Raw genomic sequence first — 17,006 nt, 5'->3', positions numbered from 1 at the left:
TTAAAAACAAAAATACAGGTACTTAATGAGGTCCCATATTTAGTTCTGTGCTGTTTAAACTGTTTAGGGCTACAATTTCTAATTAACCAGTAGAATAAAGGTCACGCTTATATTCTGCTTAAAGTTCAGCAGAAACCACAACCGTTTAATAGACCACTTCAACACCCGCAATTCATTACAATGTAATTTGTAAGCAATACTATTTATTGTGCTCTGATAATGAAAAATAATGAAGCCGAGAGACCAGATGAGCCGTGTTTACTCGTTTCCATCCTTTTCTTCCCAGATATGTTAATAAATTGAAACACAGCCTATTAGTGACCATAGCACAACAATGAAAAACAATAAATCCACTCACCATGGCCTTCTCCGCACATCATAAAGATCAATGTTATTTGGAGTTCTGCTCTTATCCACCCACGGAGAAGCTAAATGGGGGACAGTAATTAATTTTACAATTATTAGAATTATGTCTATTACAATTACAGAGGTTACATGGAATATAAAAATTCGTATCTTTTGTGAATAGAAATTAATTGAAATTAGGCCAGTTTCACACACCCTTAAAACATGGATTGTTCTTGCAGCAGAAGCCTCAGCCTGACCGCCAGCTCTCCTAACCCAAGTTAAAGAGAACCTGTCAGTACAATTTTGTAATGTAAAGTAAAGACACGGCTGTAATGGCGCAGTAACACTGATTGCACTGACTTTGGTGAAGAAATCTACTTTGTGGTTCTTCTTTAATCACCATTGAAACTTTTCTGCTAATTAGATTTTGGTGCATAAGGGCTGGACTGTGCACAGGGTCTTCTCCTCCTTGTGTGTGATTCCCCAGCCCCTCTAGTTACCTCCGGTCTGTGAATGATAGGTCACTGCTGATATTTCAACCAGAGAAGGCAGGTCATTCACAGATGCGAGAAAGACAGAGTGGCCAGGGAATCACACACAGGAAAGAGAAGACCCTGTGCACAGTCCAGCCCCTGTGCACAAAAATATAATTAGGTGAAACGTTCAAATGGAGATTAAAGAAGAACCACTAAACGGATTTCTTCACCAAATGTATCAATGTAATCATTATTACAGCGCCATTACATCCATATCTTTACTTTACATTACAAAATCGGGCTAACAAGTTATCTTAAAATCCTTCAGATAAGTCTATGAAGCAGTTCACTTAGGTCAGGAGGGTCAGCAGTTGTGCCAGGTCTTCCAATGTGAGAGGACTCCGTATTACATGTGTGACACCGGACTTACTGAGATACATTATTTTTAACATTTCAGACACGCTAACATTCTCAGGAGCTCCATTCCTGCCTTCTTTCTGACATAGATAACACTTGCTTCACAAGTCTTCATTCCAAGGTCCATGTATAGGACCACAATATCCAGAAGGACTGGAGCTCTTTCTATCTGGATTAACAGCTACATTTATATTTGAGACTATAATTTCAAGTCAGGAGACCCTTGGTTGGTGTGGAAATTCAGGATCATGAAATGAGGACTTGTGAAGCTGGTTAGGCCCCTTTCACATATCAGTTTTTTGCCATCGGTCACAATCCGTCAAATTTTGAAAAAAACGGATCCGGCAACTGATGCCGCTTGATCCGTTTTTTCCTCATCGACTTGCATTAGCGACGGATTGTGACGGATGGCCTCACGTTTCATCCATCGTTCCCTGGATCCACCGAAAATTGTTTGTCCGTCGGCCGGAGATGACAGACAAAGTAACATTTTCTACGTCGAAAAATCGGACAGAAACTGATCCACCGCCATCCATCGTTTGCTATAATGGAAGCCTATGGGCGCAGGATCTGTCGTAATCCGTCAAATGATGGAATCCGGCGACGGATTCCGTTTTTTTAAGCTGAGCATGCTCCAATTTATTATTTAGTATCAAATTATAGCCAGCCAGCTCCCTTTTAGGAAAGGCAAATAAACCTGCCAGGTAGGGCTTCACTCATCAATGTCCCAGCAAGCAAACCAGCCAGCCGAAGTCCAGCCAGCCCGAGTCCAGCCAACTGGAGTTGCCGTGTCCAGGCAAGCAATTTTTTTTTTCATTACTGTCCTTGTATTTCAATAAAGAGCTGTGTAGCTCCTACTTTGTTGAAAATAAATTTAAAAAAGTGAGTTAAAATTTTTTTTTATTAAAATTGTTCCAAAACCTTGCCATCCATAGTATGATTTCCCCAAGGTAACTTTAAAGTTTTGGGTTAAATCTCACAGGAAAGCACCTGTGGTGGTTATTTTGGTTTACATGCAATACAGAGGTGTTTGAGGTTGTATTTTAAAAAACCATGGAGTATACAAATGGGGAATGCAGAAATTGGGTCTTTAAAATTTTACCAGGGTTTTTAAAACATTACATCTGTGGTTAATATATAGTCAAGTGGGGGTTAAGGGATTTTAAGTAGGAAGGAGGGTATTTACTGTGCAATGGTGTTTGCAAGGTATTTCTTGGGTGGGTGTGTTATGTTTGGGTTTTTTTGGGAAATACTGGAGGGGGAAGGTTGTGTTTGCTTTGCGCATCGCGCCTATCAAACCTTTTAATTACAGAGGGGGGTGGCTTAGCATCTTACTAAAGTACTTAGCATTTTTTGTTTGGGGGGCATAGGGGGAATTTTTTTGGGGGGAGAGGTTGAAATTCTAATAGTTATGGTAACAAGGTCCAATACTTGGGATAACAAGGTAGAAAACTTTGGTTAAAATAGAAAAAAATCATGGTTTAAAAAACGGATCCGTCGAAAAACGGAAGAAACTAATGAAAAAACTGATGCGACGGATCCATTTTTTCACAGGAACCGCTAGTTAGATCCGTCGAAAAAATGGATCCGTCGCATCAGTTTTTCACAATCTGCGATGGATCCATTGGATTGTGACTGATGGCAAAAAACTGATGTGTGAAAGGAGAACTTTTCCACCCTGTGCATCAGCTCATCATGAAGGTGGATGGCTCTCTCAGTTCATTTGTTAAGCATGCTCACTTCTCCATCAAGGCAGATGCAGAGACAGAGAAGGGGGCACTTTTTTGTAATTAGGCCATATTAGTAGGTTCAATTAATAACTATTTCCAAAATTTCAGGATAGCCTTTTTTTTGTTTCCAGATAAGACAGCTAAAGTCAGGAAATCGCAGCTTTCTTAGTATTCAACAAGCAATATGTTATATGCATAATAGCATTAAAATATCAACATTTTATTGTATATTTACTTAAAGGGAATTTGTCAGCAGTTGTTTTATATGTATTCTGAGAACAGTATGATGTAGAGGCAGATACACTGATTCCAGCAATATGTCACTTTCTGGGCTGTTTTACAGTTTCAATAAAATCAGTATTTTATCAGCTGGAGATTATCAATGCAGAAAAGGGGTGTCTCATGCCACTGATTAGCAGGTTTCTGCCAAAAAACAGTATATATAGAAAGCTGCCAATCAGTGGTGTGGGCAGGATGTTATGCAAAGCTCAGCATTCTGTGCTCTATTACAGGATTCCCCAACTCCAGTCCTCAAGGCCCACCAACAGATCATGTTTTCAGGATTTCCTTAGTATTGCCCAGGTGATAATTGCTTCACCTGTGCAATACAAAGGAAATCCTGAAAACATGATCTGTTGATGGGCCTTGAGGACTGAAGTTTGGGAACCCTGCTCTATTAGATCTGATACGCTGCCGAAAAAATTGAGATTCTATCACAACTGTTGAACCCTGTAAACAAAGTGATATATCGCTGGAATCAGGGTCTCTGTCTCTACAGTATAGTGATGTAAGATTCCATAGCAAAAACCTTCTGTCAGATTCAGGGTAATATGCCAGCATGTTTTTCCACCTAATCTCAAAGCAATGGATGTCACAACTCTTAAGACCCTTCCTAGACATTATAGTAAACATCATCAGTGTAACTCGAGGTTTCTTTCCGTTAAGCCGTTAAGAGAATAGACACTATTGATCTGGGCCCTAGAGGGGGGGATGTATCCAAGCGCCTTACCAAAAAGGAATGTCAGTGGATTTTCAGATTAGGGACCTTAACTCCCCAAGCTCTGAATGAGAGTGCAGGATTCAGCGCATACCTTTAGTAGCTTTAGGAGTGTTGGGTGGGGGGTTTATGTTTTGTTTCATATAATTGTTTTAACAGTCTTTTTTATTAATTTTAGTTTATATCTGCCATGGTGTGATTATGCTGACGGTTATGATGTGTCTTCCTGTAGGATGAAGAATCTCCTGTAATATTAGAAGAAACTGGTCCCTTATTATTCCTGTGTGTGTTTTTTCTGTGTGTTAATTTTGTATATATTGTCTTGAAATTATTATTGTTTGTCATTAATTATTGACAATGTATATTGGGTAATCTCATGTATGTGGTCTTATTTTCTGTTATTATTACTTTTTATCATTGTATAATTATTAATTTGATTATATTATGCACTTTATCTATTATTATAGATTGTACAAATATGAATATGTTTAACGCAGTAATGCACTTTTTATTATACATATATTGGATTTTTTATATTTGTGCATATATGAAATTTTGCATCATGATTATATATATATACATATATATATATATATATATATATATATATATATAGTGAATGATATAGCTGTTCACTTAGCTTGCACTTTTTAATACTAATTATATTAATATATAGATCTTACGCACAGCACTTTATTTATGAGATTAAAAACAGGAGATTCCTTTAGAATAACACTCCGAGGCTGAGCGCATGCAGATGCACAGAGCTGCCTGGGGTTTACGCCATGGTCTAGTGTGGTTGCGGTTTCAGCATGTCCTTCCAGGACCTGCTGTCTCCGGGCCACGTGACCGCTTACTATTCCCCTCATTGGATGGCAAGTTCCATGTGATCTGGTGCATGCGCCGTGTATGCCTCTCTTACACATAGCGACACACAGGACCTTCTATTAGTCATTGCGCAGGCGCTGGCCTGGCGCTTCATTATTATGCATAAACATTACGTTATTGTTTGACCAATGGCGATAAAGGACTGTGATTTTAAATCTTGGCGCCCCCTGCCCTGACACGCCTCCGGAAGCAGTACGAAACGCGCGTTGGGGCAGAAGGGACGTCCTGGGACTTACCACCTAGCTGACACTTTACAGGTAATTACCTTTTTTTTGCTCACCTTTCCTGCGGCTAACGCTGTTCAGGGGATAACTCACAACATAATTTTGAGGGGTCTGTGTGTTTTTCGGCATGACAACCTTATTGTTAGACATACACAAATATTGATGGGATTGAGAGAATTCCATTTACTATTAGCTTCCTCTTATTTTGTGGTGTAATTGTATAGGTGTGCTTATATGTCTCTGACAATATGCTATGGTAGGATTTCCCATGGATTTTTATCCGTCCCTTTTCATTGTTTTGTACCTTTCTTGAGTCAATTCTTTGTCATTATGTATTTTTCAATAAAGACGTGGTTTTTGTAATTTTATACCATTGTGTGGTACCAGATTTTTTATATCTTTAGGTTACCATAAAGTGATTCAATTTATTGGTGGTATATTACCCCTAATTGGGATGTTATGATTATTGGGCAATTTTTGTGATTATATACTAATCTCAAAGCAGCATAATGTGAGACAAAGTATCTGATTGTAATGATATGTGACTTACTGGGCTGCTTGCTTTAATTTTGATAAAATCACTGTTTCATCAGCAGGAGATTCTATCTAGAAGCCAGTTGGCCTGCTGCATATTATTCATGAGCTCAGTATAACCTCACACGCCCATCACCACTGACTGGCAGCTTTCTGACAATGCACAATGTACACAGAAAGCTGCCAATCAGTGGTTTAGGCAGAGAGCTGGTTGATTTACAACAGATAAAACAGTGATGTTATCAAAAAAGCAGCACACAGCCCTCAAAGTGATACATCGCTGGAATCCGTGTCTCTGCCCCTATGGTGTCACTGTGCATCGGTCAACAATACAGCGCATGCATAACGCCTTTTTGTATGACCAAACAACTCAATCTTTGTTTCATCAGTCCACAGGACCTTCTTCCAAAATGTAACTGGCTTGTCCAAATGTGCTTTTGCATACCTCAGGCGACTCTGTTTGTGGCGTGCTTGCAGAAACGGCTTCTTTCGCATCACTCCCATACAGCTTCTCCTTGTGCAAAGTGCGCTGTATTGTTGACCGATGCACAGTGACACCATCTGCAGCAAGATGATGCTGCAGGTCTTTGGAGGTGGTCTGTGGATTGTCCTTGACTGTTCTCACCATTCTTCTTCTCTGCCTTTCTGATATTTTTCTTGGCCTGCCACTTCTGGGCTTAACAAGAACTGTACCTGTGTTCTTCCATTTCCTTACTATGTTCCTCACAGTGGAAACTGACAGGTTAAATCTCTGAGACAACTTTTTGTATCCTTCCCCTGAAAAGCTATGTTGAATAATCTTTGTTTTCAGATCATTTGAGAGTTGTTTTGAGGAGCCCATGATGCCACTCTTCATAGGAGAATCAAATAGGAGAACTACTTGCAAGTGGCCACTTTAAATACCTTTTCTCATGATTTGATACACCTGGCTATGAAGTTCAAAGCTCAATGAGGTTACAAAATCAATTTAGTGCTTCAGGAAGTCAGTAAAAAGTAGTTAGGAGTGTTCAAATCAAGAAAATGATAGGGGTGCCCATACTTTTGCACCGGTCAAATTTTGTTTAAATGCAGATTGCACATTTTCTGTTAGTACAATAAACCTCATTTGAATCCAGAAATATAACTGAGTCCATCAGTTATTAGAGATATGAAACTGAAATACCTGTTGCAAAAACCAAAATTGTTATAAAGAAAAAAGGTTAACATTAATAGGGGTGCCCAAACTTTTACATATGACTGTATATATATATATATATATATATATATATATACAGAGAGAGAGAGAAAGAAAAAAAGAATACAGCAGCACATGTACATGAATCTAGGCCATGTGAAAACACAGAAAAACATTAAAACCATTCAATTTAGATAATAATCCTCAAAGATATTTTTTTGCAAAAAAATTTTTTTTACTTACAGTAATATGAAAATGAAGGTTCTTGGTGCACAAATTCGCCACTTCATGTAAGCCCATCAACCACGGCAAGGTGACCTCCCCTGATCGTTCCCTGCTCTACCGTACATAAGCCACTTCTGGGCAACCAGCCTACAATTTTGGACAAACATGTCACTACTGGGCTAAGCCTACAATTTATGGGCAGGTAGAGTTGATTGCAGCCACCTGCAAAGCCAATGGGAGGGGTGCAAGATCAGGCTGGAGGAAGCCAGCATCCAGCAATTAAATAGACAGAAAAAAAACCTGACCAGCACCTCCTAGTGTGAACACGTGCAAGCTGCAAAAACTGCACAATATAGAGAAAAAGAATACAGCAGCACATGTACATGGTAAGGTTTTTTTTTTTTTCAGTCCAGTGCCAGAGGCAGCAAAGCAACCCCAAAACATCAGGGAACCTCCGCCATGTTTGACAGTAGGGACCGTGTTTTTTTCTTTGAATGCCTCTTTTTTTCTCCTGTAAACTCTATGTTGATGCCTTTGCCCAAAAAGCTCTACTTTTGTCTCATCTGACCAGAGAACATTCTTCCAAAACGTTTTAGGCTTTTTCAGGTAAGTTTTGGCAAATTCCAGCCTGGCTTTTTTATGTCTCAGGGTAAGAAGTAGGGTCTTCCTGGGTCTCCTACCATACAGTCCCTTTTCATTCAGACGCCAACGGATAGTACGGGTTGACACTGTTGTACCCTCGGACTGCAGGGCAGCTTGAACTTGTTTGGATGTTAGTCGTGGTTCTTTATCCAACATCTGCACAATCTTGCGCTGAAATCTCTTTTCAATTTTTCTTTTCTGTCCAAATCTAGAGAGGTTAGCCACAGTGTCGTGGGCTTTAAACTTCTTGATGACACTGCGCACGGTAGACACAGGAACACTCAGGTCTTGAATTGCTCATGCTTCTTCACAATTTGGTTTCTCAAGTCCTCAGACAGTTCTTTGATCTTCTTTCTTTTCTCCATGCTCAATGTGGTACACAGGGCAGAGGCTGAGTCAACTTTAATCCATGTCAACTGGCTGCAAGTGTGATTTAGTTACTGCCAACACCTGTTAGGTGCCACAGGTAAGTTACAGGTGCTGTTAATTACACAAATTAGAGAAGCATCACATGATTTTTCGAACAGTGCCAATACTTTTGTCCAACCTCTTTTTTATGTTTGGTGTGGAATTATATCCAATTTGGCTTTAGGACAATTCTTTTTGTGTTTTTCATTTAAGACAAATTAAATGAAGATAATAATAACAAAGAATTTGTGTTTGCAATCATTTTCAGGAAGAAACTGAGTATTATCTGACAGAATTGCAGGGGTGTCAATACTTTTGGCCACAACTGTATATATATATATATATATATATATATATATATATATATACAAAATAAGACTACATAAACACACTCACTTCATTGCAATTTTACAGGATGTCACTAAGCAGCAGAAAGAGGACTTAAAAATCTTCCAAAAAATTGAAAAACCAGCAGAAAAAAGGCAGAGATGTTTACCTGCCCAGGCCTCCAAACAAATGCACTAACAGGATGCAGTGGACCCATTTATCACAGGTGCAAAATGCCAATGAGAAAAACACTCATAGCTTGCCGATCCATGGAGGGGGGGTGGTTGTTTGGCATATTAATGCACAAAAAATGTCTGTATGCGGCGCTCTTCACATACAGGTGATGCAGAGCATCTAGCTTACAGCCTATTGGTGACGCCCATACTATTAGATCAGGCGGGCAGCACAGTGCTAACCAAAATGCAATTTATAGCGCCAAATGGGCCCAGCTGCACACTGAAAAATAAAGTGCAAAAAACACATAAATATCAACAACCCTCTACTAACACTCTATCTACTTGGTGTATTCCCCATGCATCCATTAAGCCTGGGTTTGCCCTTCAGACTACCAGTTGTTAAAGGAGTCTTCCACTTTTAGAAAATGGGGCCCAAACTGATCAGATAATTGTAGAAAAACAAATCATATAGTACTCCCCATCATTGTCCCTGCTCAAGTGACTGTGCTTTGTGTATTGATGATATCATGAGTACAGCACGCATCACCGCAGCAGACAATCACTGAACTCAGTGCTCAGTTGTTGTTAAAGGCATGTGCCACCAAAATCTGTTACTGGCTGCAGTGATAATATAGACTATAGTCCTGAAGTCTCAGCTGCAGTTAAAACTCGGACCAACCAGAATGATAAAATGGACTAATGTCAGGGATTTTGCATTGAATTGTCTACAGTGTGGTTACTTTGAATCCGTGCCATAGAACACACAGTGCCTATTGCTGTACTAATGGTGTATACATTTTTGTATGAGCTGAAAATCCCTGAAAAAAAAGAAGCTGTTTACACCATTAATACAAGAAATACAGTACGGATTCTGTGCAGGGGTTCAGAGTAACTAGACAAACAAAAGCAAAAATCCCTGATATTAGACACTTTTATTAACTTGCTTCAAATATATTAGGGTTGCATGTACAGTGAACTATTTTGCTAGAAAATCATGACAAAGACCATTCAGAAAAGCTATCACATCAGCGTACATTAGTAATCCTGGTGTAGATCACATGCATGGGATGGGGGAATGAAAAATGTTAGCAATTTCTCTGCAGACACTTTAGAAAGACAAATTAGTATTCCAGTACTTATTACTAATTGAAAAAAATAATGTGCTGCATGTAATATTGATTAATAGTTATTATAAGTATTACAACGACAATTAAGAACGATCTTTAGTAATATTAATAGTCGGAATGACCGAGCTGCACCTATTTCACCCTTTAGCCAATCATGCTTTCTGACTTACTAATTGTAATCCCGCTGGACATTTGCTCATAATGGTGTGAACCATTACCCCAGTTAGCAGAACATGGATTGCATAAATTGGATGGAAGGTAATATTGAATTTGTTTATAGCAATGTATCCTAATCAGGAGATGTTTATTTCATTGTACTACTGACTGGTTGGAAACATACTTTTAGAAAGCAGCATGGATTCTTTATACTTACAGAGAAAAAATACAAAACAGAGTACTTCATAGTATACCTAAATTGCACACACACTATTGAGAACAAAAAATTGCATTTCTATGCAATCCAATGTAGTAAAATGAATCGGAATATGTATTTTTAGTATATGCTTATTTAACACTCTAACATACCCAATTCCAATCTTTGGGTACATGTAACCCCAAGAGGCAAAATATAAAGATATCCCAGAAAAAGAATACCTTGGCAATTCATATTCTTCTGATAATCAGATTATTATCCATACCATATCAAAAGAGCCCTGAAAATATGACTTGTGGGGAACATTTGAGAAAAAAACTGAAGAACACTAATTAAAACAGCCCATGGCTCTCATGCAGCATGAACAAAGGTTTCCGGCTTCTGTGGGAACCCCATGACCCAGCAAAAAATAAAATGCCTCACTTGCTTGACTTTAGATTTAGGGATTTTGGAAGGGTATGATTTATATTCATTGATTATATTTATTTTGCCATTATTTTTATTATCTACTGTATGTAATCCTCATTGACAATGCCATCGTATTGCATGTGTGTACGTTGAGTGATGTTTGGAAGCCAAGATTCTAGACTTAAATGAGCAACTTGCAAAAACTGATATCTATTGTTAATTTGGAAAGGAGTTTGTTGCTCGTTGAACAGGTGCTCGCTTTGGTAGATGTGGGGGAGGCTGATAGCATGGTGGTGCAAAAAATGTGACAGCTAGTTGAGTGACAAAAGGTGGGGGAGAAGGAAGATTATTAGGGAGTATTATCCTGATCCGGCACAGCCCAACAATTTAGCAAAAAGGGGGAATAGGAGGGGGACAACTGTACAAGGTTAGCACTGCTGCAGAAAGACATGTCCTCTGAAAGCTAATGGAATGTCACCTTTAGTAGGAGGGGACCAAGGAGCACAAAGCCAGCCAGATAGGTGCTGGTAGTGGAAGATTCAATTATTAGGGCAACAGACAAGGCAATATTTCACAAAGACCGGGATCATTGAACGGTGTGTTGCCCTTCTTTCACTCAAGCTTGGCACATCAAAGATAAGGTTGACAAATTACTAGGAGAGGCTGGTGAGGACCCAGCGATTGTTATAAATTGGTACCATTGACAAAGTTAAAAGAGAATGGAAGGTCTTTAAAAATTATTTCAAGGAATTATTACTTAAATCAAGGATGTCAACAGCAGCATTCTATATGTACCACGTGACATGCCAGAGAGGCAGTAGCAGATTAGGGAGGTAAATGAGGATCTGGAATTGATGGGAAAGGGAAAGGACAATCTACTAAATTTGGATTTATGGTTGGACAGTAAACTTACCTTTACTGACTCATGCCAGGCATCTTCTGCCAAGGAAAATATAATCATGGGATGCATTAAAAGAGGCACACGTGCTTATGACTAGAGATGTTCAGACCCCTGGATGTTTGGGTACAGTGGATTTGGCTAAACGGTTAAAAAAAGTTCAGGTTTGGTTAACAGGACAGTACCCAAACCAAGACCCCATTCACTTGAATGGGTAGCCTGAACATCCAGTGTTCACCACGCTGTCATGTGCATGACAGTGCGGCAAACACTGCCTCTGATCGGTAGTAATATCATTACCACCCGTCAGACAGCAGGATTCCCCACTGTCAAATGACAGCAAGAGCCCGCAGCTACGATCGGAAGTAAAAATCAAGGATCAAGAATAGAGGGGTCTCTACGCCTTTTTTAAAATTATTTAAATAAATAATTTAAAAAAACAGTGTGGGGTCACCCCTATTTTTGAAAATTAGCCAAGCTTAAGCAGACAGCTGTGGGCTGGTATTCTGAGGCTAAGGGGCCATGGAAATTGACCCTCCCATCCTAAAAATAGCAGTCTGCAGCTGGCCGGAAAAAGTGCATCTATTAGGTGCGCCAATTATGGCACTTTGCCCGCCTCTTCCCTCTTGCCCTCTGGCGGTGGCGAGTCGAGTTCATGTCACCTTTATATTGTCCAGTGACATAAAGCCCACAACCTAGTAATGGAGAGGCTTTTATAAGACACCTATCCATTACTAATCCTATAGTTACTGTATATTGTAAATAAAGACACAACAAGTATAAAGTCCCCGATTTAAAATAAAAAAATACACTTTTATTTAAAAATAACAAACACAGTTATACTCACCTAACGCCCATTCTACTGAAGCTCTCATCTCCTGTAAAAAAAACAAAAATAAAAGCAACAATTTCCCTCACCTGTCTGTCATTCTGTCCCATGCCGTAATTCATGTCTGGGTATAAATAGTTTTCAACCTCGATGACATAACCGCTAGTCACTGAGGATGAGCTCTCAGAAGTTCATTCCTCAGTAGTTCTCAGCCTGGAGGGTCACATCTTGGCATCGTCCAGGATGAAAACTGGTTATACTCCAGACATGGATTACGGCATGAGACAAAATGATGGGATAATGTTGTTTTTTTACTATTTTTATTACAGGAGACGAGGGATTCAATGGAATGGGCGTTAATATAATTGTGTTTGTTTTAAAATAAAAATGGAAAAGTGTGTTTTGTTGTATTTCAAATAAAAGACTTTATTCTAGTTGTATTTTTACTTACCATATAACTATAGGATTACTAATGGATAAGTGTCTCATAGATGCCTCTCCATCACTGATCCATGGGCATGATATCACCTGACAATACAAAGGTGACATCAACCCCACAAATATGAACCCCACTTGCCACCGCTACAGAGCAAGTGGGAAGAGCCAGGAAAAACACCAGGACTGGTGCATCTGATAGATGCACCTTTTCTTGGTGGCTGCGGATTGCTATTTTTAGGCTGGGGGGCCAATATCCATGACCCCTTACCAGCATGAAAATACCAGCTCCCAGCTGCCCGCTTAGCAAGGCCGTTTTTTAAAATTATTTATTTAAATAACTAAAAAATATGGTGTGTTGACCCCCTCTATTCTTGATAAACAGCTTTGCTAAAACTGACAGCTGAGGGTTGCAGCCCCCAGCTGTGTGTTTTGCCTGGCTGGTTATCAAAAATACAGGGGAAACCATGATGGGTTTTTTTTAAATTATTTAGTTACAGCGCTCATGAATACTGCCATCAGCCGCTCCTACTTTCACTTTTATTAGTGGCAGCAGTTGTCAGCTAATGGCAACAGTAGTCCCATCAGCTGATACCAATGGCCGGAGGTAAACTTTAATATCTCTGATTATGGCTGCTGGCTCATGCTGTCTTTTGACAGCTTGAGAACCTTGGCTGTCTGATTGGCGGTAATGATTTTACTGCTGATCAGAAGAAGCATTTGCCATGCTGTAATGCACATGACAGCGCGGCAAACACTTGATGTTCAGACCCCCAATTAAGTGAATGGAATGTGGGTTCAGGTCTAGGTTCTGTTCTGGTACCCAAGCCCGAACTTTTTTGTAACTGTTCGGCCGAACCCACTGGACCCGAACATCCATGTGTCCACGCATCTCTAGCCGCAATACCAAGGCAGAATATCAAACTTGGAGTTATGCAGTTTAGAAAAACCAAGAGTTAAGAGCTATCTTATTACAATGCACAAATATATGAAAGATTAGCACAGAGACCTTTCTAATGAACCTTTTACACCTAAACCTGCTAATATCTAGAAGAAAGAAGGTTTAATCATCATGGATGGCGATTCTTTACTTTAAGAGCATTGAGACTATGGAACTCTCTGTCATATGATGCCATAATGATTAATCCACTAAAAAAGTTCAAGGAGGGCCTGGATGTTTTTTTGAAAACTATAATACTAGATTCTGTGAATAAACATTTTTCTAGGGAACTAGTTGTAGTGCCAAAGGTGGAGATATGAAGGATTTTTTTCCCCTATTATTGGGCAGTTAACATCTGCGTTATAGGGTTTTTGTCTTCCTTTGGATCAACATGTTGGGGTACAGGTTGAACTCAATGAACTTGTGTCTTATTTCAACCTTAAAACAATGAAATTCTGTAACTGGGCATAAAAAAATTAAGACAAAATGTATCAACTTCTATATTATAATATCATGTTTGGTAAGATGTGTCACTGAGTAGTGAAGGCAGCAGGAAGACAAATGCATTTATCACCTATTGTCAATGTATTATCTGCCTCGATTTTCATATTAGAAGGTGTTTCTTCTCATTGTAATACTGCCTATCAAGATAACTGCTAAGAAGTGATCTCTATAAAACAGGATGTGTCAAACTACTATGAGGCTTAATCACCAGTATAAGAACTGAAATATTTACGGTGTAGACAAGGAAGAAAAACAGTTGTGCCCGTGGAGCTTTTTGTCAGATGAGGACCATAAAAGAGCGTCGAGGTCTCCATTTGGACTATATAGTCAATGTACTGTAGAATTGGGGAATAAATTGCTAAAGTAAACAAGACTATGTTACACATCATGTAGTCTAGTAAAATTATGTGTGTTAGATGTTTAAGTTTTTCAACATAAAGTTTTATGGGAAGTGTATTCTGTCACAGGCTTCAGTCTCATGGATGAGTCATGACAAGCTCACAATGTATTTTAAACCACATATCATATTGGTCTATCTATTACAGCATCAGTATAGTATACATCTGGAGCTTCACTCCTTTTCACCACATTTTTCATGTTGAACTGGACACAATATGCAATAGTGGCTGTGCACAGTCTCAAAATATTTTATTTTTAAATGTCTCCTCTTTGTTGTGGAGATATTAGCAATAAAAGTATTGGTGCCTAAAGGGCTATACTACTTCTCTCTGTGTGAGTTGCCATCTCATATCACCTTGACTTAACAAAACTCAGCTCTTTAGGTGCCAATACTTTGATTATTAATATCTCTGCAATAGAGAGACCAAATAAAAAAGTAACAACATTTAGTCCACTATGCAGCCACAATTACATCCTGTATCCAGTTCAAAACAAAAAAAGGTGAAAGGTCCTCTTTAAATGGAAAAAAATGAAATGTGAACATTGCTTTACAGCAATACAGTCCAAAGCCTGTGTATTGCATGTCAAAGAATATTAGGAAATATTTGATAGACTCATAGGCAAGTCAACAAAATTGTTTACTTTTTACAATGTGGAGGTTTTTTTGGTCCACTGAACAGGTCTAGGCCCAGTCTTGTTTACCATACGAAAATGCAAGATCCTACAGTAAAATATACAATAGTAGCTTTTAGAATAGCAAAGCTTTTAATATTGATTTTTTTTCTCTATCTAGAATGTAAGACTTGTTCATTGTCCCTTGAGTCATGAGCAAAGCAAGAACATTAAAGGAAGGCTGGTTAAAATAAAAGATGAACGCTGTATCTGCTGATATGTACCTCTCATATAACATTTTTTAGTTCAATGTATTTGTTTAGTCATTCTCAAACTACTGTACGGCAGCCACAGATACCGCAAATTCGAAAATTATTGCACTTATAGAACATGTACAGATAGCAATTTCATGCAAGTGTTGGGGAGGGGAGGGGTCATTGAATCCTTTCTAACACAGGTATTTACTAGTATTATATTTAAGACATCGATTTTAGGATTTTCAAATTACTCCTTATAATAAGTATGCCAATACACATTAAACTGTTGGAGGAGCCCATTGATATTGGAGGGTTTGGCGGACATTAGTCTAATGTACATCGAGTAGAGATGAGCGACTTTGCCTTTTTTCGGGTCGAGTTGGGTTTCATGAAACCCGACTTCCGCAAAAGTCGGGTCGAACAAAATCGGCCGACTATAGGGAAAAGTCGGAGGCCGACTGAAACACGAAACCCAATGCAAGTCAATGGGGAAGCAAAGTCGGCAGGGAGTGGAGGACAATAAACACACATACAGTGCCCATTTCAATGCCAACGACATCAATTCTTATTACTGAAGCTTGTCAACCTTAATTTACTTCCTAATAATAGTTATGCATTGAAAACTGGAGGTTATTTGGCTAAAGTTGTGGGGGGGTTGGGCTGGCTCCAGGTTTTCGTGTGCCCTGTGCCATAGAGTGTCAGTGCGCCACTTTAACACATACCACAACTCATGATGCTCCGATACGCCACAGAAATATAGGTATAGTACAATGACAAATACTTCACTGCTTACATGACATGACTGATCTATTTTAAATTGTACAATAGCTCAAAAACAGGACGGCATATACCTCCATACAGTGTTATGGCCACCACATTGTGCGCCATACAGAATAATGAGCCCCATATATTTCTCCATACCAAATAATTATATGTGACTAAAGTTCCATACAGTATATGATGAGCTCCACATAATTCTTCATATATAATGGGCCCCATTTGTAATGCTCCAGTGCATAATGTACCCCTTAGATGCTGCTCCAATGTCTGATCTGCCCCATTTACATTGCTCCAGTACATGATGGGCCTCATGGATTCATGGATGATGCTCCAGTGTATGATGGACTCCAATAATGCCCCATTTGTAATGCTCCAGTGCATAATGTACCCCTTAGATGCTGCTCCAGTGTCTGATCTGCCCCATTTACATTGCTCCAGGACATGATGGGCCTCATGGATGATGCTCCAGTGTATGATGGGCTCCAATAATGCTCCATATATAATGGGCCCCATTTGTAATGCTCCAGTGTATAATGGGCCCTTAGATGCTGCTCCAATGTCTGATCTGCCCCATTTACATTGCTCCAGTACATGATGGGCGTCATGGATGATGCTCCAGTGTATGATGAGCTCCAATAATGCTCAATATATAATGGGCCCCATTTGTAATGCTCCAGTGTATAATGGGCCCCTTAGATGCTGCTCCAGTGTCTGATCTGCCCCATTTACATTGCTCCAGTACATGATGGGCCCTATTTTTAATTAACCCAGGCACGGTATATGAAAAGAGCTCCATGGAGTAATCTGAAGTGTGTGTGCTTCCACATCCTTCACTTTTGGTATGGGTGAAGGACACAAGGAAACGGGTTGCTCCTGAC

At 39.3% G+C, this 17,006-nt stretch overlaps 1 protein-coding gene across 4 annotated transcripts in view; it reads right to left on the bottom strand.

Moving 5' to 3' along the window:
• CACNA2D1 (calcium voltage-gated channel auxiliary subunit alpha2delta 1) overlaps positions 1-17,006 on the bottom strand; it is a 1,206,813-nt gene that overhangs the window by 398,719 nt on the left and 791,088 nt on the right. For all 4 annotated transcript variants that reach the window (XM_073551318.1, XM_073551320.1, XM_073551319.1 and 1 more), the window contains exon 8: positions 359-428. In XM_073551318.1, the coding sequence (XP_073407419.1) occupies positions 359-428 (70 nt within the window). The remainder of the gene's footprint in view (positions 1-358; positions 429-17,006) is intronic.

Source organism: Dendrobates tinctorius, unplaced genomic scaffold, assembly GCF_039654945.1.
Source record: "Dendrobates tinctorius isolate UK_male_01 unplaced genomic scaffold, ASM3965494v1 ptg000174l, whole genome shotgun sequence".
Classification (NCBI taxonomy): domain Eukaryota; kingdom Metazoa; phylum Chordata; class Amphibia; order Anura; family Dendrobatidae; genus Dendrobates; species Dendrobates tinctorius.
This window is presented reverse-complemented; position numbering and strand designations above follow the sequence as displayed.